Source organism: Cyanistes caeruleus, chromosome 1 (genome assembly GCF_971803275.1).
Source record: "Cyanistes caeruleus chromosome 1, bCyaCae1.hap1.1, whole genome shotgun sequence".
NCBI classification, from domain to species: domain Eukaryota; kingdom Metazoa; phylum Chordata; class Aves; order Passeriformes; family Paridae; genus Cyanistes; species Cyanistes caeruleus.
The window spans coordinates 123,363,023-123,388,085 of NC_141701.1; the positions used below are offsets into that span (position 1 = coordinate 123,363,023).

Genomic DNA, 25,063 nt, shown 5'->3' on the forward strand with positions numbered 1-25,063 from the left:
GTGAATTCCTAAATACTTTTGGTAAACATAATTCCACAGAACATAATCCTTACAGTGCTAGAGCGGTTTTAGTAGCTACCATGTCTCCAGGTAAGGCTGAAATTCATATAAAGAAGAAACTGTGGTTCCAAGTCTGACAATAGCAAGCACTGCCAGTGCCAGAAAACACTTTGGCATTACACTATATGTATATTTTAGTCATGGAGGCTCAATATGTTTGTGGCAGTATGCTGCTAAATGATGGAAATATTCAAACTACCTAGGGACTACAGGGGCAAGTTGCCAAAAAGTTGTCAGACTCACAGCCACATTTTGAAACAGCAAAGTTGAAAGACAAGCAAAACCTCCCATGAAAGTAATTATAATAATTTAACACAGTGCAGAGAAAAATAAAAATCTTGTAATTTTTATGCATAATTTGTGAAGGTATTGGCTATGCTTGCTAAATGGGGAATAAAGAATATACTTCTAGGGGTATTTCAGTTATGAAGCTGTAGATTGCTTTGCATGCTGATACAGGGATGGGGGAAGGACAGGTGGCAGGATTATGGCTCCCATCCCCTTTGTGGGTGACTAATACAACAGGGTGCCTCTCCATACTGCCTGTCCACAGACACACACGGCCTTGGGAACAAATGTGAGGAATTAGAGGTCTACATGCGGCTGCTGAGCTTACTGGGACTATAATGGAAGTGTTCAAGGCCATCTTGGATGGGACCCTGAGTAGCCTGGTCTACTGGAAGGTGTCCCTGACCATGGAAGGGGCTTTGGAAATAGATGGTCTTTAAGGTCCCTCCCAACCCAAACAATTCTCTGATTCCATGGAGTGAGGACAGAACTCAGAGAGCACCCTGACAGCAGCACATGTTGCTGACATGAGCACACTTCCCCTTTTTGGCCATTATGCTCTTCACATGGTACTTGAGGAGAGTGAGTGCTGCACAAGTAAATTGCACTATTCCTACTCAACCATACTGGCTCTGTCTTGATGAAGGGAAAGCTATGGCAGTTGTCAATGTTCTCCTTGGTTTATCAATAATCATAATCCCTTGACTGTTATGAGTTTATCTGAAGTCTAACTAGTAACTAAATGCTAGTAGGCCTTGTACAAATTAAGGGGAGAAGCTTATGTTTCAAGGGCAGAATATACACTGCAGCCTAAGGCCGGTGGCAGGAGAAATAAAGGCTTGGCACTGTATCTACTAAATATGAAGCTGACTTCTATTTGGAGAACAGCAACTGTCTCAGAGCAGAGCCTTGGCCTTCAGTGTGCAGCTCGTTATCAAGTCCTGAAGTTTCCTAACAAGTTCTTTCCTCTTATTTTAGGAGTATTACTTCAAAATCAGATAAGCCATTAGCACAAAGTGCTTTGGTTTGGTTTGCCTGAATTCCCTATTGATTCCTGAAGGGAAGTGTGCACAAGCACATGAGGACCTGTGATTTACCTAAACAAGTGCTTTCATGCAATGCTAATACATATTTGGAACGTGCTGTCTCTCCTGTATTGGGTGGTAGTGTTTTTAGTGGCTGATTTTATTACCTATAAGAAGGATATAAGTTTACTGTATGAAACATCAAACATATTGCCTGTGTGTTTCTGCAGTTAAATTGTGAGTGGTTATAATCTCTTGTTATAAAAAGCTTGCTATAGAAAGGCTGCCTCCTCCTGGCATATGTTGGTTCTAATCACTTCTTTATGCACCTCTTCACGCAACAAAAAACATCTCTAATTATCCTCAAAGGTACCAAGGCATTTACTGTGTGATCATCACAGAAAATTTTCAAACTCTTCTCCTATATAATCTAGACTTTGTGAAACCGAGTAGAACAGCAGATAGAAATTAGCTTGTTTAATAGAGAAAGGACAGCTTTTACACAATTGAAGTGACAATGCTAGGCAAGAGTAGATCCTGAATAAAACACAGATTTCTTTGTTAATTTTAGGTGCAAATTGATGAAGTAAGTGATAACTTATATAAGCAACTTATATAAGTGTAGCCATTCTACGCATTAAACTTGAAAAAAGTATTCTCTCTCTCTCTAGCTGTGTTATTTCCTTTTCATGTTGACAAAACCACTTATACCATATGGACCTAAAATTCATCTTTATGCGTCAAATAATTATTTGGATAAGACAGCAAAAGGGACTATAGGTGGGGATGATAATTCAGCCACCCATGCTACTAAACCATGAGTTAATTTATTGCAAAATGTTGCATACTAGGGAACATAACAGTGATACGCTTCTTTAATTTGTTTTTAAAATGTGTACATGCCTCTCAATTCTTCTGGTCATTGTTACCCTGTCTGAAAGGTAAAATATTTATCCTCCCTTGACTTAAGAGGAAAAACATTAAAAAAGCAATGTCAAGAGTAAGACTGAATTTGGAGGACAGTAGAGAGAGAAAGGATAAGCTTTCACTGAATTCTTTACTGAAAATTTCCTCTGTATATCTTAAATTATATTTTCCTAAACTCTAGCCAGGATTAAGCCAAAAACTAAAGACTTGAGGCTGGCATTCTCTAGGAAAAAAGCAGGAGTCAGCGGTCAGTGACTGCCTGGGAAAAGCAGGGTCATCACTGACAGGTACTTAAGACAAATATTGTAATATATAGTCTTGTCCTACTCAACAGAAGATGCAGTGATACAGGCTGTAAAGAACAACAGTGCAAAATATGCCTTTATAGGTTCTTTTCTCCAGGGAAGAAAAAAAAAAAAAAACCAAAAAAACCAACAAAACTGCGTCAAAGAGAGGTTGGTCTAAGCTACTTTTAACTTCCATTTCCCAGCATGGATTTCCTAGGGAAGGAGCTCTGGAATCTGGCCTCCCCATTTACAGGGATTACGTATTGCTCTCTCTCTCATATCTCCAGGCCATGCAGCTTCCTTGTGGAGGCAGTTTGTGCCTATGTCCTGGTCCTTCCTGGAATGAAGAAGGAAAGAAACTGTGGGCATGACCAAAGGAGGGCCACCTGGACTGATTGAGCTGGTAAATTAATCAAAGAAGTCAAGGATTTAGCTTCCACAACAAGGGGTATAAATTAGGAAATATTTCTCCAGTGGATTTCTCTCATAAGCAATCAGAAACTTACTATATCATCAGGGCATATAACCTAAGCAATATTCCTAAATCAAAGGAATTTTCCCTATCAGAGAAAAACTACTATAATTAAAATACATGTTTTTAGGTAAAACTTAGGTATAATAGGGTTTTCCCAACAAAATAGCATTTTGCACTTTTCTGAAATATAAACTCAATTGCACAATTAAATAGCTCAGAAATGGGCAAGTATCCATGACAGCAAACTTCCAGCTCCTGCATAGAATTTTGATTGTTGCTCAACATTTCTTTGTCATTGGTTTATTATATCACTGATTCTATTTATCTTCATTTAGAGATCCCTCTTTCTGAAACACCTAGGAGAACAGAAGTGAGCCAAGCCCTTCACAATGCAGCTATTCACTGTGGACTTTACTAAGCAGTGGCTATGGGTCAGTCATATCAGGAGTGGTTGCAATCGTTCCTTTTGGATGTGGGATTTTGGGAGGTTTTGTGGGAGACAACAGCATCCTTTCCTACACTACAGGAAGTTCACACCATAAGCATGTGTATCACCACCCTGACTTTTCATTTCCTCCTCCAGCACAAAAGTGCCTCCAGGCAGGAAGAGCTGTCAGTGACCATCACACCCTCCCTTTTTGGCAGTGAAAGCACAGGGCAGCTTTCTTTCCTTTTCACCACATGATGACTCCTGTGTTTCATCGAGGACCCTGTGCATGGCAGGCAAACCAGTCCAAGCTGCTGCCCGCCTTCTCCTCGTCTCCTGCATCCACCCAGCTAGGCAAACAGGGCAAGGCAAAGCTGTGTTCAGCTGCAGCAGCTGCCGGCCTGCACAGCAATGCCACTCCCTCTGCAGAGGCACAGCTTAAGCTTATTTTCCAGAACACATCCATCCTCCCAGGTTGGCTCACACAAAGCACTCTGTGTCCCTTAATTCTTTTCCACAGATACAAAACCTTCACTGAATGCACAGCAGGGCCTCGGCCAGAGCAATGAACTTAATGTGACCAGCTCGGGGATCAAAGGTCTTACTGCATATTTACAACACAAAAAGAGTTGTCAAACAGTATGACAAGAACGATCAAGCATTCAAGAATCATTCCCTATCACTTTATTTGATAGGATAAGCTGTTTCCTATGCTCTGTCAAGACCAGAATATTACAGAGGGCAAGAAGGCAGAATATTAATCTTCAATAATCAGGCAAGAAGGAAACAAATAGCCTGGGTCAGAATGACAGCAACGCCCCAGCGTGGGTATATTTAGGGGCTTTGTTGAGCAGGCTACCATGTGAAAAACCTCCCAATAGTCCTCCCAGCACAGCAGCTTAGTGCACTAGTTTAGCCTCTCATTTCTGAGCTCCTCGCCACGGGAGCACAATTAGAGCCAGCACGGAGGCATTCCTCAGGCTGGGCTGGCAGGGGTGACCTCCTGCCCTCCCCCTCACCAGAGAAGCAGTGATCTCAGTGAGCACCAACCACATCATTGACATCACACTAGGCACTGTAATGAGACAGCGTGTCCTTTGTCAAGGGGCAGATTCATCCAACTTGGCAGTCCCCAGTCCCAGGCATGGCTTACTGGTTCGGAAGAAATTCACACGGAGAGGAGCAGGGTTGTCTGATGACTGCAATGGAAAGACCCTCTGATGGGCAGTCTTGATATCTCTCCTCACAAAAAATCACCAGAAAAGTCCAATTTTGCAACAGTGAGAAGTGGTGTTAATAGATATCAAGTGTTTAAAATGACCACTATGAAAGAAGCTTGTTTCCTGTTCCTGAATATTAACTGAAAAAGAGGCCTTCTGCATCATTGCTCTGGCAAGGCCTTTTGCCTTTGTCCTTTCTGGAGCCTGCATGTGTATAGAGATAGATAGATAGATAGATAGATAGATAGATAGATAGATAGATAGATAGATAGATAGATAGATAGATTAGATAGATAGATAATATTTTTAGAATGTAGATTTGACAGACAGACACGGAAATTTGAAATCTATGGATCAGATTTTAATGATATATAGAGATTTGCATTTATAGAAACAGTAAACAACAGGAATAAAAGGATTAACAATATTAGCAACAGGAATAAAACACAAGATTTGGGACAGGTCTGAGATTTAGGACAAATTATTTAAGGCTAATCAACCTAGAAATAATTGCTTAATACTAAAGGAAGTTCTTTGCAACTTAAATTAGCAGCAGCTTGACAAATTGAAACCATCATTGATAAATATAGCATGGGTATATTTATTCCCTGAAACTCTTCTTGAAAACATCAAGTCAGTCAGGAATAGGCAGGCAGCCACTCATAAGCTGACACATTTTCTCTCCATCAGTAAAAGTGATTTGAAAGGGATTTGCATTACAAGAACACTCAACAGACTTGCTATTGCTTAGCACAACATGCTGCAAATAGAACATTTGCAGCAGACTTATTATCTGACCTAGGTCATCTCCTGATTAAACATATATAGATTGGAAGAGATTAGTCATTAAACAAAGCAGAAGTACAAGCCAAGCTACTGCTTACATGAAGAAACTATATCCAATTAGCTTTGCAAGTGAGCTAAATGCAGGAATTAAGAGGAAGGTAGTTCCAGGACACTTCCGCCAGCACATCCTGTTCAGGATGCCTGAACACACACCTGCTACACCCCTGTATTATATTGAGTTATACTTCCATATTCTGGGCCACAGGGACAGTATTTCAAAGATTATGAAATATTGATATCACTATAACTGGAAAAAAATTAAGGATGAATATAAAAACTTGAATCAGTAACAAAAAGTTGCACTGCCACATTGCTTTCATACCAAGAGTTATAATCACAAACACATACATCATACCCCCAGGTCATTCAGGGAGAGGGCTGAGATCTCACTCTAAGCTGATGCTTCTGTTCCAAGCCAGTCCCCAGGAACTGGACAGGAACCAGGACACAACTGAACACTAACACATGACACACAAGATGTACCTCAGGCAGCTTAACCTTAAAACCATGTCTGGCAGAAGTGAAACTCTTCATATAGATCTGACAAAGGAAGGGCTACTCAGCACTATGGCAAAGCCCAAGAAGAAAGGGAAGTACTTCAGTGACAGAAAAGGAGTTTAGGAATGAAGGCACTCAGCTAAGCACTTAACAGATTACCCGTAATGGTGAGCCCTGTGCATTTCATCTGTCAAAATGACAGTGTGATCACTGTGTCCCAAATAACCGCAGCAGTGCTTAGGCCAAGTTTTGCACATTATTATATCAGATAAGCTAAAATTTACCACTCAAAAGGAGAAGCTTTTCCAAACATTTGTGTGCCTGTGTTGTGACCTGCCAATTACTCCGCTGCTGTGTGTACTTACAACAGTCTGCTCCAGTAATTCTGGCATCAACCTCACAAACACCCTGTGCTCTGACATCTCCATTTCTATAATTTCTCTTTTTGTTATTATAATAGTAACACATTGCCAACACAATTTCATTACTGCATTGATCTATATGAGTAACTTTAGAGCTTGGTTATTTGGTTTCATCTTTGGAGACATAAATGGTAAAGCCCCAAGGAAAACCAGGATTCAAAGTGTAGATGTCATATTAAGATGCCCCACAAGAATTCTGGAATGACCCAGGTTCATGTCCAAAACAAACTCTTTCAGAATGGTAAAAGCTGTAGTCACTGTGCAGTGCTAAACACCTAAACCATATTTAACAAAGTGTTTCTAATCAACAAGAGCATCAGGGTGACTTAGTAGAAAGTCACAAGTAAATTTAGTAACAGTAGGCACAAAATGCAAATCCGGGTTGTAGATCCAAGTGTTGAGTCCAATATTGCTGAGATTTCAGTGGCATTTTGTCCTGAAGTTGCAGGTTGAATGAATATCAATTTCAAAAGTTTGAATCTCTTGCTTTAACAATTTTAAAGCCCCTCTACACTTAAAGGAGCACTTAAATTCTCCATTTTACTCTATGAGGCAAAATTCCACTCTGATTTTCTACCAGGAGTGGGAGACTCTATGGAAAATTACAAATTTCATCTGTCATGCTACATCTTACTGCACCATCTAATTATGATTTAATCAATTTCATCTAACCAATCTCCTACCAGACTGTTCAACTGGTTAAGTCTTTTAAACATAGACTTTTTAACTGACTCATGCTTTCACTTAGAGAATTATTCACACTGTGGATCTCCACAGCTAGAAATAGACAAGCAATTCTCTGTGACAGTCTCATTTTGGGAAGTGAAGCCAAAATAATTACTTTTTCTAAACGAATTTTTACTTTGAGAAATTTTGCAAAAAGTCTTATTTTTCATATCCAAATAGATTTTTTTCTTTTCTTTTGCAAAATGACAATTTGACACAGCAAAAATGCTTGTATTTGATCAAGCACCTTTTTATAAAAGTTACATTTTTTGTTTAAAATATTTAGTTGACAACAAATAAGTCTTTGGATCCCCAGTCACCCTTTATAAAAAGCCTGCCTAAATAATATTTTTCATCCTTCTGCAAAAGCCCTAGGAAAAAATATTTAAAAACAAATGAACTAAAAAAGAGTGGCCTGAATCTGACTCCACTGTTATTTTGAAGTTGCATGGTGCAGAACCTATGAATAGGCCCAAGGACAGGGATAACTTCATGGAAACAAATAACAAGTGTTATTGCTCCAGCCTCCAAATATGCATTTATTTTCCAAAATATCAACTCTGGCACCCGTAGCAAATGGGCAAAGAGATGTTGGTGGGTCTTTCATTAATATCTTTGCTAAATTCATGATTTAGCCTCAACTGGCAAATAACAATCTTAAAAACATAGAATAATATAACAAAACTCCCAAAACTGTAGGATGGAGCTTTTGTTTGCATTTAGTTTTATATCCAATTCATTTCCCCTTAGCAGAATTGCAGCAATATTTTTGGTACAACTTAGCTGCAGGCTGCTGTTCAACCAGAAGTGTAAACCCAGCATTAACTTTCATCCATCTCAGACTTCCTGACCAAGAGCTGCATTCCTGCATTAGGCTGCTGTCTCCAACACATTCAGAATGCAATACCCTCTTGCATAGAACACACAAAGAGAAAGTAAAAGGGTATCTTCCCTCATGGATAGAATAAACTCTTTGTCATTTATCTGCCATAATATTTAAACCTCATTGCTGTTATATGCCACAGGTAGGCTTGCTCTCTCTGTCTCTCTCTCTCCCAACCCCCTCCACTTCCTTAGTCAAACTAAAGGTAGCAAATAGGATATTTTGATTATGAATTAAACAAAGCCACTCCCAAATTGCTATGGTGCCACAGAGCAGAGAACCAACACCCAGGGCTACTGCTATTAGAGATTCCTGCTCGCCAGCTCTGCGAGTCATCCTGGGCGAGACTCATACACAAGGCAGGCTTCAGTGAAACCTAACAAATTGGAGAACTGCACTGTTCTGGAACTGGTTAGAAAGCTTTGCAGAATTCAGCTCCAGCACAATGTATCTTCCACTTGAACCAAAGGATTTCATCTAGTAAGGTTTCTATATAAAGTGGTTTGCAAGGAGAGCAGAATTTATCATACCATCTGATGCAGTCAGGAAAAGCAAAGGGTCTTCAGTTTAAGATTCACTTAAGGGCTGACTTTAATATTAGCATTCCTGTACAAAAAAATTTAAAATGACCTTTTCATGACTGGCCAAGAATAGAGCTTGACTTAAAATTTTTAGAAATAGCAGTAGGACAGATGCATATAGAATTTTTGAGCTAAAGAATTTGGAAGCTCTCTGCTGAGTGTGAACCAGATCACTGAATGAACTCACAAAAGGTTTGTTTGCTCACCAAACAGGCAACAGGAAAGAAACATGGCAACATGGTGCGCTCTCATGAGGGCAAAACTCTTGAGACTTTCTGGAGGGGGCTTTTCTAATAATTTCACCTTGCTAATAGAATCAGGTACCTCAGAGAAAAAGGAGTCCTTTTTCTTTACATGAGCAACGTTAGTGACAGGAAGAAAACTTTATGATTATGCAGTAAGAATAATACCCCTGGAACAATCTTGCTTTTCAATTTAAATTACCTGTAAACACAAAGCACCAGTTTCATTTTCCCCAGACCTTTGTGAATGTAACTCTTCTTCTATTAAATTAACATCTTTATTCTCTTAATCTGACCATAGAAATAAAGAATATGCTGAGTTGCAAGGGACCCACAAAGGTCATCAAAGTTAACTCCTGTCATTGAACAGGATGCCCCCAAGAATCACACCATGTACCCCTTTAAGCATCTTTAGTCTTCCAAGGCATGCATCAGTTATCTGGAAAAGATTTGTTAAATTAAACTTTTTTTTCCTCATTTCCCAAATCCAAAGGAACTAAAAAGCCTGTGAGTAATGTAGACCCAAGCTCTACTAAACAAATGCACATTCAACAACAAATGGCCCCACTACCTTTGCTGGAGTGCCTCACAATGTTAAAGCATCTCCCAGAAACTCTTACAGCCTGTAACTGAAATTGTTAAAAGGTAGAGCTACTCATAACAGGAGTTTTATATTCCTACATTTTCTGTATTTAACAGAAGAAAATGGGGTGATTTTATTTCAAAACCAATCTGACTGACTCAAGGAGACAGTGGAAAATTCTTATTATTACAGTGCATTCATGCTTAAGTTTCATTGACATAGCAGTTTCAATCATCAAAAGGATGGTCTCAAAGTTCAAGATGCAGCTTGCTGCTTCTTAAAGTAATTCCTAGGCTTTTATAATGACTCTATTTTAATTTACAAGCTAGAAGAATTTTATTTTTTGGGCTGAGCCAGGACAGTTAAGACAAAAAAGTAGGACTTGTTTCACATAACAGCTACATGAGAAACAAAGTCAAGCAAGCTAGATGCTGATCTGTTGCACACATCAACCAGGAAGTTGGCGAGGAAATACAGGTGTGACAATCTTATTGGTCAATAGAAAGAAGAAATACAAGTATAAGGAACACCTCTCAAGACTATGAAGGCATCCTTAGTTGAACTGACCATCTGATGGATTCCCTTTCTTCTAAAAGAGGAAGAAAAGAAGAAAGCTTTTATAGAATATCATACCAAAGGTCTCAGCTCCTAACCATAGAGAACAGCTCTGCACATACACAATGTGACATTTGCAATACCCAGGTGTCCACATGACACTCATCCAAAACTGAAACTAATTTTTAGCTTTTTAGGATTTTCAGTTAGAAAGTACAGGCAGCTAGAACAGATAGTGGAGCTTATAAGCTGCTTACAGTTTATTATTTAACCATCATATGAACCAGGTGAAAGTAGCACCTACCTACATATAAACCTGTAATGAAAATGATAGCAATAATTACTGACACATGCCTGTGGTCTTCTGGCATGCTGCAGCCACATGAATATAGTATTGAATAATTGCTTCTCTCCAAATAACTGACATCATTCACATGACTGACATCCATTACCTTCAGTTTGCCTTTTAGCTCTTTGATATTTGACATTTAAAACTTAGGATCACTGGAGGGATCAGCACCGAGTCCTGAACTGGCAGCTTGGATTCAGTCCTGCTAACCAGCCCACCGAAGCAACAAACAGCAGAGCTCCACAATAGCCAAGCAAAGACAGGCATTTCCTCCATTCCTCCTGTGCTGCTGATTTATATCTCCTCCACTCATTCCAGAAAGGAGGTGGGTGCTACCAGCTGGTCCCCGGTTATTTCTGCCCAGCAACACCTGCAGAGTGTAGGAGGCTGCTGGTTGCAGGCAGCTCTCCACCAGCTGCCTGTTTGCTCTGCAGCCCCAGCAGCTGCATGATATGAAATAGGAGGGCAGGAACTGAAATCCCAACCTGCTGGTGTTTGTAATGACTCCATGCATTTAGCTCTGATAACCTAGCTAGCTACAGCAGGATAGCTACAGGTCTCTCAACACAAAACAAGACTGTATTTTTTTCTTCTCATTCAGACATGTCAAAAGCAGAAATGGGTCCTAATAGATAATTGACACAGGAGCTCTAGTACGTGCATTTTTACGTATGTATGGCTCCTCATGAAGTGGTCTCCTTTTGAGTTATCTGCTTTCAGATCACACTCACATCTCCATCTTTTTCCACACAATTTTTTTGGCACACAGAAATTAGACTACCTTTGATTTGACTATGTGGGAAATTCCCTGCCTCCCAGAGAATCTCCAAGTGATACAGCTCGATATGGGGAACAGCAAAAAGACCACACTGCTTAAGCTTGCTGCTATTTCAGTCATTGTCAGCTGCTGGAATGACCTTGTGGAGGGGGAGGGCAAATGAGAGGTGGCTGCTCTGTCCCAACTCCTGTGTGTCTGTGCCAAGCACAGCTGGAACATATATCAGCCCTTTGACCACTAAGTGTTTCATAGGACTTGGGATAGCATTGCTTATGCCACCTCCAGAAAAAAAAAAAAAAATTAAAAAAGAGCAATTTAAATTAATATTTTACATTTGAATACCAAGACAGAGCCACGTTATCATCAAGCCATCAGCTGGAACTGTGCCAGCAGGAGAATGGGAACACCCATCCTCTATCAGCTCCCTGTGACTGATACTGCTTGTTTAGTGTCACCACCCGCGGGGGTGTGCTTACCACTTCCAGGCCATGACGTTTAAAAGAAAATTTAAGTACACGTTGCCTAAAGTCACTCCAATTGTCTTGAACAGCTAGCTGGCTATCCTGATAGGGACATTACAACTGTATTTGTACAGTGTATGACCCACACTGTGGGGAAACATGAGCACCTCATAGGTAAAAGTTAATAACCATTCATTACTGTTCCAGCAACAATATTCTAACCTGTGACCATAGGTTTTTTCCCATTAATTTAGCTTATATTGGGCAGGAGATCAGGCATAGCTGAGAGTAGGATATGTGTGGGTTCAGTTATAAATTCACCTTTGTACTATTTAACCTTTATTTTATACATGCTACATATGTAGATTTACCAAACGACAGAAATGTTGAATTTGGCAGGCACCTCTGGAGGACTGTCATGTTCAAGTCCCCTGCTCAAAGCAGGGTCTCACCTACAGCAGGTTGCTCAGGGCTATACCCAGCTGAGTTTTGAATATGTCCAAGGATGGGGATTCCACAACTTTTCTGGATAGCCTGTTCCCATCTTCCATCATCCTCACATTACAAAAGGATTTTATGAAATAAAATTTATGTTTGCATGCAATTTCCTGAATTTCAATTGACTCTCATCATATCACTTGATGGCAGAGAAGAGTCTGGCTTTTCCTTCTTCACTTAGAGTCAAAGGATCATAAAATGGTTTGGTTTGGAAGGGACCTTAAAGACCTTCTAGTTCCAACCCTCCTGACGTGGGCAGGGACATTCCACTAGATCAGGCTGCTTAAAGCCCCATCCAACCTGGCCTCAAACTCTCCCAGGGATGAGGCATCTACAGCTTCTCTGGACAACATGTCCCATACCTTTTCCACCCATTTAAAGGATTTCTTTCTAATATCTAATCTGAATCTACTCTCATTCAGTTTAGAGACATTATCCCTTGTCCTATTCCTACATGCTCTTGAAAGAAGACCCTGTTCAATTTTTTTGTAGCCCCCCCATTAGGTACTGGAAGATGCTGTAAGGCCTCCCCAGAGCTTTCTCCAGGCTAAAACCCCAAATCAGTCCCTTGAAGACATGGTCCAGCCTTCTGATCATCTCTGTGGCCTTCCTCTGCACAAGGAGGCCCCCACAATCAGGTATTGGTACACACTGATGAGACTGCCCTGAGCCATATCTTCTGCAGCTCAGCAGCCCTAGCTCTCTCAGCCCCTCCTCGAACGACAGATGTTCCATCTTTTCACCACCTTTGAACCTTTTTGGTGGACTTGTTCCAGTGTGTGCATATCTCCTTTACTGGGGAACTCAGAACTGGTACAAGCACTGTGGATGTGCCCTCACCTTCTTTGTCCTCTTGGTAATGCTGTGGTCTGCAACATGTCATTAAAATACTGTATAACAGAAGGATTTCAATTATGTCAATATTTGAAGACAAGGATTGTAGTGAGAAGCTTTCAGAAGTACGTTCAACATTCTGCATTAGGAACCACCTCACAGCATGAAGTAGCTGGAACTGGGTGCTCTGTTATTTCAAAGTTCATGTTACAAATAGTGTAAGGTCAGGCAGGATAAAAGTACTCTTTCCAACCCCGTCCCCATGCATGACCACTGAGTAATGGCATTAATAATCAAACAACAAGTTTGTTGAACAACACTTTGAAACCTGGCAGAAGAGTTATCCCACTACTTCTCTGGGTAACTTGTGCCAGTGGTAAACTATTCTCCTCACAAAGATGAAAAAACAATCCCCACACTCCCCTGACAAAAAAAAAAAAAAAAAATTAAAAAAAATAAAAAAGAGAGAAAAAAAAGTAAAATAGGAAGGTGAAAACATAGAGGATTTGATATCCAGTCTACATTTGGAGAGTTAGTTTTACAACTTTTTGGCTGAGACACAGATAAAAATATAATAATCAGGATCTGGAAAATCCAGCTCAGAAATGAGGCTGCTAAATCCCAGATTTAACCTTGACAAGGCAACTGGAACTGCCCAAAGACCCCCACCCAATTCAGAGTGAGGCAGAGAGAGGAAAATGGTACCATGGCATGGACACAGTGAGGAAGTGGTGGGACATCTAGGACATGGCAGCTGTGAGAGCTGCTGCAGAAAGGACTCAGCACTGGAGTCCATGAAAACTGTGAAGTCTGTGTGGCTGACTAAAACTGCACATTCTGTGATGAATACACAAGCCGAGGCAATGTCAAGAACTTGGGAGAAGATGGAGGGTTCTGTGCAGCACATCACACAGCCCAGAGAGTGTCAACACTACGAGAGCCTGCACAGCTTGGAGAAAAAGACCAACACTACCAAGAAAGAGAGAAACTTGACAGAACAAATGCGTACACCTCATTGCAGAGGTCATGCTGATTGGGATATTGCCCCCAAAGCAAAAGCAGTGTTAAAAAACAGACATTAGCACACAAGCAACAGTGGCACTAAGAAAGCAGTTGTGTCAGTGGATTCAGCTGGAATTTCACTGGGATGTGTTTACTGCTCATTGAAAAAAAAAAAAAAAGTTAAAAAGAACAGGTTGGAATCCTTCATCTTTATCTTTGCAAACTTTCAGCTAAGCTAGCAAGAATAAAGAGAATAAAGAGAATCCCACCTATTATTATTTAAGGACCGTAAATTCTGGGACATCACTGGATGTGATACGCACTGGAAGCCAAAGGTTTCTGATTTTTGAGACAAAGCATTAGGAAATCTAAGAGAATCTGGGTTACAGATAAACAGACATAAATTTGAAAAAAGACTGATGAATACAAAGGAAGCCTACAGAGAGATCACAGCAAGGTGGCAGCTCCGGGAGACTCGCTGAATTATGAACATTGTGGCTCAGCTACTTGCCTGTAATAGAGTTTAGCATCCAAGGACCAAGGCAGGCCAGAAACAGAAGGAGGCTTAATTAACAGAAAGGGGCTAGTTAAAAAATGTTCATGTGATACTAAATATAAAAATAAGCTGTTCAAAACATAACTGTTTTCCCCACTGTTCTCAAATATTACAGTATAACAAAATAGGAGACTCCTGGCTTACAGATTTCAAGTTTTACTGAAAACTGGATATCAGTTAGACAGGGAAGGAGTCATTGGCTTCGGTTTTGTAGTATAGCAAATGTTCTTGCTTTAGACAGAGCTAGTTCTTTTAATTTATTAAAATGCATTTACTTCAGTATAAGAATTTCATACATGAAGCATTGCTGGTCATAACTGACTTGCCCACTTGAGAAGATCAGATAAACAGTCTTCTTCACAAGCTGTGGTGCAACCCCCGTTTCCCAACCCCTCTCATCACAGAATTCCTCTTCACTCATTCACTGCTTCCCTGTGAGATGGAAAAAAATATTTCAAAGTTAAATCTACATTCTACCAAGATCAGGCTTTCTCTTACCAAACATAACTGAGCAATTAAGTTCCACATATGCTGAAAACCTTGAAACTCCTTGGTGTAATAGACCATGACAGTTTCCTTATTGTTCTGAAAAGGGCATTAAAGGATAAAAGAGCAAGTACATTTAATATGGATCTTCAAATGACTAAGTGATTTTGAAACATGTCATTCAACAATGCCTTCCAGACATCTCATCACATCAAGACTCAAAAAAAGTATGGGATGAGAACTGGCTACATGACAAACCCACATCTTCATCTAAAACTATGTAAGGGATGGTCCATGTTTTTCATGACAGCCTGTATCAAGTGGTGGTGATTTGTGTGATAAACATCCACATGTAAGTGGAAAAAAATGCCTCCAGAGATATCAAAATCCTCACAGATTGCTCTTTCGTTTTGCAAGCAGTAATTTAAAGAGTCAGATTATCAAATTTTAAATCCTTAGCATCTCTTCTGCTAGCCAATTTGAAAAATATTACCAATAAACTGTAGGTAGTGAAAGTTAATTGACTAATTTATTCAGCTAAATAGAGGAAAATGTTTGGCTGACATATTTTGAAGAACCATCGACCTTCAGGACAAATAATCAGATTCCTAGCAAAAATTTACCTGAGCTCCAGTTACCAGCTTTAGAGGTTCAGCAATAGAAATCTGCTGAACTTTTGTATTTCCAGCCATATATTGAAATGTGGCTTTGTAATGAAAATAAAGTAGACAAGGGATGGTTGAACCATGGTCTTCCAATTCTTAAGAGAATGACTGGACCACTTATAGGACATTAGTTTCTCCTTTAGTAATGCTTTCCATTTGCAAGTGCTAGCAAATATTTCCTGAGCCAATGAGAGAAAAATCACTTTCTTACCTAACAGATCACAGCTGAACAGGCCAGATTCAGTGCCTGCTCCAGAATAAATGCCTGTAAAACAAATAAACAGTCTTGGCATGGGTGACTGGGGACATTGATCATCATGGCATATCCCAATCCAGACAGCACCTACCTGTCATATCCATGAAAAGGATTTGAACTATTTCAGGGCAAGAAAGAAACAAAGTAGAACCTGCATCTGTCATAGGTGTAAGAAGGTGTCTCAGCTCCTAAATTTTGGAGTAAAGGCTTTCTGGAAAATTTTAGTCAAATTTCATCCAAAGAGCTTTCAGGTGATAAAAAACCTCTACAGGGTTAAAGCACTGACCATAGAAATTTGACCAGTTATAAAATATTTTTTATTTTTATTTTCAACCACTAGGTCTTACAATATACTGCTACTTTAAGAACACTGGAGGATTGATTATTTCCAGATCTGTCTCTGGCTTTGACTCAGAGCGTTGCTGTTGTGGGACTACACATCTCTTTCATTACTTCTCATTCCTCCCATATAAATTTCTGATATTAATCCTAAGCAGTAGATCACAAGACTTGAAAACATATGTTTATTATGAAATGAGGAGAAATGCCTGAATTCTAAAACTTATGTATTATAAAATACAAGAAAAAACAAAGCACACCAGAAAATGTCTTCAGAAGAGATGTAACATCAGCCACCTGAAGCTGTGCAAATTTCTGTATAGCATAATGAACAAAGGCACCTCAGAGCAGGGGAACCAAAATGATATTAAATATTTGATGACTTGCAAAGATGTTAAATATTAACACTGTCTACCAGATCTTTATAGAAAAAGAGGGAAAACATTCTGGAATAGTCCTATTTGAAGCTCTCTGGGGCAGTTCCTGCAGGATTAGTCACTGAGGCAGAGAAAGTAGCCCATTATAAAAGGCCAGAAGAAAACTTAGCAGCTGGGTACTGCTCAGTCTCAGGGCCCAAGCAGGGAGCTGTGGGAAAGACTGAGCTCCCCCCTCTCTTCATTAACAAGGCACAAAGCTGGTTTGGAGACAAGTCTAACTAGCTGCATCAAGGTCACTGGGTTTGAGCTGACAGGGAAGCCCCTGCGAGTAGCTGTATTTGAATTACTGAGACTCTTAAAGGAAACAGTTCTGTCAGAACAAAACAAGGCTATGTGGACACAGGCTAAGATAAATGCATCATCTGAAAACTGGAGAAAGCAAAGGTGCAAATGAAATTGAGATATATCTAAGGCTGGTGCCAGGAGCAGGCAGGGACTCAGCTTTGGGGATGCATTTTTAGACAAAACTCAATTTTTTTATAAGGTGTGTGAGTGAGAACCCACCTGCTTATTATCTCCTCACAGCACCAGAGAGCAATTAGAACTTCTTTTACGGCTTTAAAACTACCAAACGCTCTTAGGTGTGACCTGAGAAGAGAGTCAGCAAGAGCATGTGAAACAACAATTATGAATTGTCTAAGTTGAGACCAAAATGGGTACCCAAGGTTAACTTCTACATCTGCACTAAAGTGGATTTAGAATGTAACCTAAACTGTCCAAAGTGAGTGATCCCATGTCCAAATATGGACTCTGGAGACTTCTTTTGATGTATGTTTTGGAAGAAAAGCTGAGTGGATGTAGTTTGGATATTCAATATAGGAGCAAACAAATTACACCTCTAAATCTTCAGGAACAAGTGCTGGAGGAGACAAATCTATATGCATATTCTTTCAGGAAAACATAGTTATTTCATGAAACATTCAGAAACGGCAGTTAAAATGACTGATATGCCTGGGAGCTTGGGTTTCACCCTCCTAATACTTCGAGCAGCTAGGCAAAGCAGGTTAGAACTCAATAATTTTTTTTTTGCTTGAGCTCACCATCTTGCTTCTGCACTTTGTTTTCCTAATTTCTATTCATGAAAAAAAAAAACCCAAAAAGCAAACCAAATAAACACTAAGATCCAAAGCTCTTAATTCTCTCAAGTATATTTGTAACAAATGGGTGCTTTTAACAGCCATCAGACAGCACTGCGAATTTCAAACAGGAAAATCCATATCTGATGGATTTCATCTACCCAGCTGAATAATTTTAAGCATTCACTGCCCATGAACCTGTGATTTTAATCTCACTGAAATATATGAGGCATGCAGCAAGGAGAACATAGCATAGTTTCAGCACATATTGCTGAGGACAGACTTGCACTGACCTCTGCGGAAGGACCGTGTGCACTCAGTGCAGCAGTGGGAATGATCATCCAAGTCTCATTTTCCTGAGCATTGCACTGTATTACATGTGTATTTGAAACCCAGGATGATTTGGGGTCATGTTGTAGTTAAAAATAAATGTCCACACAACCAATTAATCATGGAATTTGAATTCACTGATGGTTTAGATCTCTGCTTATGAACACAGGTTTTATATTGTAGCTTCCAAATATATTTTTGTGGAGACCTTTACAAACCTTTTTATAAGTCTGATTACAATTCTATGTGCTATTATATGTGCATATGTGCACACATTTTTGTTTAATGTGCACAGTTATTTATCTAATTTACATCCACAGTTCTGAGTCATCAATTTAACTTCTTCTAAGGTCTTAAAGAACAGGAACCCATACTGATTTTCCAACCAATCAAAAAAAGACAAATCACTCTTCAGGCAAATCAGGAGTCTTGACTTAAGCTTACCTGTACTTGGATCTTTGCCAATATTTTAAAATCACCTTTCAAGAAATACCCCAAAAGTCTACAGAAATGTCTCTGAGCTTTAGATACAGTATGTGACAGGTTATTTAATTACAAAATTAACTCTGAATGTTTTGGTGGGGAAAAACTGGAAAGTTTAGCTCTCTGAAAGTAGTATTCAAATTCAAAACTTGTGGGTGGAGTTGGGGTGTGAAGGTGCATAAATAGGCAGTAGGAACAGCAGCATTCACACTGAAACCAGGAACACCTTGGCTTCCTGGCAGACGTCTGGGAGAGTAAACAAGGTAAGGCACTGTACACTCCCTGCTTCAGCAGGTACCCAGGGGAGCTGTGAGCCTGAGCTGGCTGGGGATGGGGAATCTGATCGGTGGAAAGACTGCAGCAAAGCAGGCATAGTCCAGCACAGCTTGTTATGAAGGAAGATGTCTACAGAAGTATTGGCTTTTCAGGTTAAAAAAAAAAGGAGAAGAGGGGTTATTTTGGAAAGCTTTTCAAAAGTGCACCTGGTGTTCCAGAGGCAAAGCTTTTAAGGAGCAGGTCTAAGGTTCCTCTGACTTTACTTTCTGCATGCTGCCCCCACAACAGCCTAGTGTGCCTGATCTTCAATTTCTTGGTTGTCCCATACTTTTTTATTTTATTATTTTTACTTTTAAAGAAGCATTACTTCTGTACCAAGAGTACAATTGAACTTCATGCAATTTTCCACCTTGCCAAAGAGACTTTCCTGGGGCAGAAATGCAGTCTGCTGCAAAAGTTGTATTTCATACTCTTGAAATAGGGAATCTTTTGGCTGATTGAGCTCTATTGGATATCCCAGTAGCAAAGAGCACTCTGCCACTCATGGAAACTCAGCTAATGTCTCCTCCTGCAGTTCCTACCTGGAAAAGCACTTCTGTTTTCCTGGAGTTTGGTTTTCATTGTCTGAACTTTAAGTACAGTCAGCCTGTTGTGGTGGGGGTTGTTTTATAGGCTTGGTTTCTCCTTTTTTTTTTTTCTTTTTATGAATCTTTTCAATGTTCTGTAATTCCTTTAGAACATCTTAAATTTTCTTTTTGTACACATTATATTGGTTCTAGTTTAGGAGGAAATGCAATGAGAAAACATAGGGTCATGTTGCTGAGATGATTTTCCCCTTCAGCTGAAATGCTGAGGAGCTTTCCAGCTTGTCTCATCTCCAAGCCTGGCCTGGCTCAGGAAAAACTCTCTGCTTTGTGCTGTTTCCACCCTCAAATGCCATTTCAGTTTTCACTGAGCCACACATCTTTTTGTTATACATTCTACTGGGTTTAAGGATTAGTTGATACTTTTAAGGGAAAAAACAGGATTGGAAGTTTCAACCACACCATTAAGCTATGTCTATGCTAATGTTCACTGTAAAACCTAGCTTAGACATTCTGACTTCTCATTTGAGTTGCTCCCACATCAAAATGGGGGAAGAGCTGAGACAAATGAACTTTCCAGCACCTGCAGCTGGGTTACTCTAGCACTGGGAGATAAAGGTAGAACTGTGAACTTATTAGGACTTGCAAGGACTTCTGGAATTGCTGTGAATTAGTTATTTTACTGATCATATTCAATATGTGTAAAAAGAAGAGAGAGAAACTGGCAAAGGCAGACATGCACATCCTGACAGGGCCACAGCCCAGCGGCAAGAGCAGGGGAGTGGGAAGCAGCCAGTTCCTTCGGGGCAGTTTGCTGAGCAAACCTCACACATCTGTGCCCCAAGGCTGGGGACCCCCAGCTCCTGCCTGGAGCTGCTCCTTCCAGCCCTGGCTCAACCTGCTGCCCCTTTGAGACCTGTTCCATTGCTTTACCTGTGCTGTCCTTATCTGCTGCGAGCCTCGCTGCCAGCTCTGACCTGGGAGGCACCACAGTGACCCAGAGTTTCTCTCACCTCCTCCAGGAGCAGCCATGGAGAAGGGTTACGTGTCCATGTTCTTGCTGCTCATTGTCATCTCCTGTGCTCTGGCAAAGGATGCAGGCAAGAAGGATTCAAAGGACACTACTGTTAAGCCAAAACTGCCTCAGACACTCTCCAGAGGTAAAACAAACAAACAACTAAAGAAAACCCCTCTACCAATTTTCTTTGAAAGTGCAATCTTGTGAATATTTCAGCTACTTTGCTGTTCTAAAAAATTAATTTTCTTGTAACTGATTCTGCAAAACGTTTTTCTAGTATTTCCTAGCGCCCTCTCCTCCTTCATTCTTGATTTTAAGCCCTCTGGCAGCGGGTTTGCCCCAAGCCCCTCCGGCAGGGGCGGGCAGGGCAGGACTCGCCTGGGGTCCCTGGCCCCACTTGTAGGGCACTGTGTGACCCCTGTGTGTGTGTCCCCTGTCCCTCCCGCAGGCTGGGGAGACCAGCTCATCTGGACACAGACCTACGAGGAGGCGCTGTTCAGGGCCAAGCACAGGTACCCCCGCTCCCCAGAGCCCCCCCTGAGCCCCCTGAGCCTCCCCTGCTCCTAACCACAGCTCTTCTTTTCCAGCCAGAAACCCCTGATGATTATCCACCACTTGGAAGACTGCCCACACAGCCAAGGTAATCCTTTTGCACTCGGGAGGGCGGGAAAAAAAAAATAAATTTTAATTTTCTGGAAAACGCTACTTTGAAGGAAAAAAAAAGAAAAAAAAATCAGCCACCGTTCTCTTTAAACCTTAGGGAAGTGCTAGCTTGAACAAGCATGGGGAGTGTTCTTCAAGTTACTGTACCACAAAGGTGTTCTCCAATGTGTAGAAATAAAATAAAAATGGTGATTCAGTATAGCATGATACAAAATGGATACAGAAATGAGCAAAGGTCAGTAGGGTTTGACCTCTGAAAAATCTGAGTTTGGTTCACAGCACACTCAGCCAAAATCAGTAGCAAGACGAGTAGCAAGAAATAACAATTGTTGGAAAGACCATATTCAGGTCTTGGTATCATCAGTGATTGAGACTGAATCTAGACAGGGACTAAATCGATCCAGGCTGAAACTGAGTTCCTCCAGGGTTTCTGGTAACTGGGACTGCTCTTTTCCCAGTGCCTTTGAATCTATCTGGGGGCCCTGCTTCCTGCAAGTCAATCCACATGGCAAGATCTTTGCATCCACCCATAGCCCCAGTAACTCCAGATGAGTCTATATACAAGTATTTAAACACTTCCAAACATTTTAGTCTGAAGCCCTACATGCTGTGTTATCATCTGCCTTAAGATCTGGGGCCAGAAACCACAATAGTAGAACAGGAGGTTTGAAGAGTCAAATCCTCAAATTCAAACCAAAGCAGACAAATTTGAGAGCCAGCTGTACTCTCTGAAGGAAGGTGGGACATTTTGCACTATTGTAATTACTCTTTAATGCAGAATGTAAATGAATGGATCATGTTCCAATGGAATGAACTGAAAATCGTTGTTTGCTGCAGTTGTAAACTGGAAATTTAAATTTAGTTTCATGTTTGTTTGAATTTCTTTTTGGAGGACAATATTATTTCAATGGCATCTTCTTAATTTTCTTTCCCATTTTTTTCTACTCTAGCCCTCAAGAAGGTCTTTGCTGAACACAAAGATATACAGAAACTGGCTGAAAAATTCATTCTCCTGAACCTTGTGGTAAGTTTCCCAGTTAGACTTAATTTAAGTGAAAGTGACAAAGTTCTGCTTTTAATTATGGCTTCTCTAGCTTGAGTTGATTAGCCATAATTAAAGTTGTGGCCATAGTAAGTATTTTTCATTTATAGTTATCATAAACTCAGAATTTGGGGCAATGTAAAGTTTAATAACAACATGAACTGTTACCAATTTGCAATTCCAGCTGCTAAAAACCTGCATCCCAAACAGTGAAGTTCTTAAACTGCAAAATGTAGTATTTGAGCTGTATTTCATAATACAAAGTATGGTGAAGGAAAAAATATGTAACATACCCTCCTTGACTAGGAACCTTCTCTGTTTTCTTTAAGTATGAAACCACAGACAAGAATCTTGCACCTGATGGCCAGTACGTCCCTCGGGTTTTATTCATAGGTGAGTACCTCAAGCATCAAAGCTGATCTCAGAACAGAGCCTCTGCTGCACTATGCATCTCAAATCCTCAGGCTGATTGACAGGAATTTATTTCCTGAGAAACACAGAGGTTTGAGTTGGTTCTGTGGATCAAATATTGACCCAATACCACCCAGCTTTACAGGTCCAGCATTCCTTCCTCAATGGGTGATGCCACACTCGCTGAAATGGGTAGCTCATCCCCTTCCTAATAAACCTGCAAACACAACACTTAAAACTGAAATGTCAGTAACCCTGATAGAACAATCTCTTAGTCAGCGGAAGCAGACATGTCTCACAGAAACATTTGGGAAGCAAACAGGAGTGCAGTGCAGAAAGCTTTATTTCCTTCTATTTCCTCTGCTTGAAGGTTAACCTCTACAAATTCTCTCAACCCTTCTTTCCCCAGATCCTTCCCTGACTGTGAGAGCAGATATTACTGGAAGATACTCAAACCGTCTCTACGCATATGAGCCCTCTGACATTTCATTGTGTAAGTAGAGTGTTCTGACACATTCTGGAAATATTCTGAAAACAGTCACATTTTTCATGCGACAAGGAATAACACCAGGCATTATAGATTCTCGCCATCAGTACTTGCTGAAAGACATTCAACCAGGATTAAAATTAAACAGGATGCTAGACTTAAATTCAGTGAGATGAAGAAAATGATGGCAGAGCCCTGGAGCCTTAAGCATCCATCTGTTTTAAAAGCAAGCATACGTCAGTAGGAACTTGCATAATTCAGCAGCGTTCACTGCAAGCAACAGTGAGAATTCACACACGAGTCCCAAGAGGCCAGGTCAGGAAACCTTCTGGGAGCAGGGAAAGATGTTTGCTACTGCCATCTTTCACTGCTGCACAGCTCCAGTCTCTGCCCATGTGTTGACGTTAATGAATGTTCTCACCAGTAAAAATTAAACCCATGACGTTCACAAACTGCTTGGAAGAGTAAGAGCATCTGAATCCCTGTAGCAATAGGCATGTGATTAAAAGCTTTAATAATAATGACATTTTCTCTGCAACATTTTTGGTTGCTGGCAGAGGAAGTTGCAGCAAAAATAACATGCATGAATATTTCATTTCTAGTGTATTCAAATATGCAGAAAGCGCTGAAGCTCCTGAAGACTGAACTGTAAGGGGAAGAAGAAAGCCCTTAAATATTATGAAGTCTTATCTTCCATCTCTTCTCCACACCTTGATACTGGTGAAGAGAATATTTAGAGTGAAATTTAGTGATGTGTAGTGATGGTTTCTATACATAAACACTACAGTTTTACATTAGCACTTTTGTACTGGGCAGCATTTTTAAAAGCTGGAGGCTTTTATTTTAAGGCGTACAGAAGAATACTGTATGATTCAACTGTAAAAATGATTTTTTAAAAAATAAATCCATTTCAAGTGTTTACATACAAAACATTGCTCTTTTCAATTTTTTTCCCTTATCTTTATCTACCATTATTAGAAATAGTAAAAGCACCACATTGCTTGAGACCATGGATTGCATTTTACATTCAAGCACTTTGGAATGAAAAAGGCTGTTGTGGATAAATCCCAGCCAGCAGCCCTGCCCCACACAGCCACTTGCTCTCTCACTCCACTCCAGTGAGATGGGAGAGAATCAGGAGATTAAAAGTGAAAAAAGTCATGGGTTCAGATGAAGACAGTTTAATAGGTAAAGCAAAAGCTGTGTGCAAGCAGAGCAGAACACAGAATTCACTGCTTCCCACAGGCAGGCCACCTCCAGGAGAGCAGAGCCCCACCAAATGTTATGGTAACTTGGGAAGAAAAACACCATCACTCCAAATATGCCCCCCTTCTTGCTTCTTCCCCCAGTTTGTATGGTGAGCATGGCACATCCCCTTACTCAGCTGGAGTCAGCTGTCTCAGCTCTGTCCCCTCCCAGGCAGCCCAGGTCTACCTCCTGGCAGGGCAGTGTGAGGGAGCAGCAAACACCTCGACTCTGTGTCAGCACTCACAGAAAACAACCTTGTGTTATCAGCACTGTTGTGACTGCAAATCCAAAGCACAGTACCACACAAGCTACTGTGAAGAGAATCAACTTCATTCAAGCCAAACCCAGCATAGGAAAGCAGCTTTTTATCTCCTGTTTCAGCAGCTAGCTGAGCTATTACTCATCCTACTTTATCTCCAATTATTTTTTTAGTAGCACCAGCTTAGGAGCCGCTTTTGGTATCAGCCCTTTCTTTACAGCTAAGATAGCAAGAAGTGAAAATCTTTTACAGAAAAGTATTTGAGACTAGAGAATGGGATTACTTGCATACAGATCTTGTTTTTCTTTTGAACTGGCTGTATTCTGAAGTGATTAAAGATCTGCTTCCCTTAAACGGTCCTGCTTACATCAGATTTTAGTAAAGCCCTGAGATGATTAATAAAGGGATATCACATTGACTATGTGGTTGGTTTGATGATTGCTTATTTCTAAGCCCAAAAGGGACAAGAGAAGTCAGAAA

At 40.4% G+C, this 25,063-nt stretch overlaps 1 protein-coding gene and 1 long non-coding RNA gene across 2 annotated transcripts; one reads left to right on the plus strand and one right to left on the minus strand.

Annotated features, from left to right (window-relative positions):
• Window positions 1–42: 42 nt before the first annotated feature.
• Window positions 43–10,668, minus strand: LOC147655876 (uncharacterized). The gene is made up of 2 exons (XR_015277590.1): window positions 10,498–10,668; window positions 43–2,924 (listed from the first exon to the last, which is right to left on the minus strand). It is a non-coding gene; the product is annotated as an uncharacterized LOC147655876 (long non-coding RNA).
• Window positions 10,669–18,802: 8,134 nt separating this feature from the next.
• AGR2 (anterior gradient 2, protein disulphide isomerase family member) lies at window positions 18,803–24,006 on the plus strand. The gene is made up of 8 exons (XM_023920434.2): window positions 18,803–18,858; window positions 20,478–20,615; window positions 20,922–20,985; window positions 21,061–21,113; window positions 22,087–22,160; window positions 22,508–22,571; window positions 22,999–23,082; window positions 23,679–24,006. Exons 2-8 carry the CDS (start codon window positions 20,486–20,488, stop codon window positions 23,726–23,728), a joined length of 519 nt encoding a protein of 172 aa, XP_023776202.1. The 5' UTR covers window positions 18,803–18,858; window positions 20,478–20,485; the 3' UTR covers window positions 23,729–24,006.
• The last annotated feature ends 1,057 nt before the right edge of the window (window positions 24,007–25,063 follow it).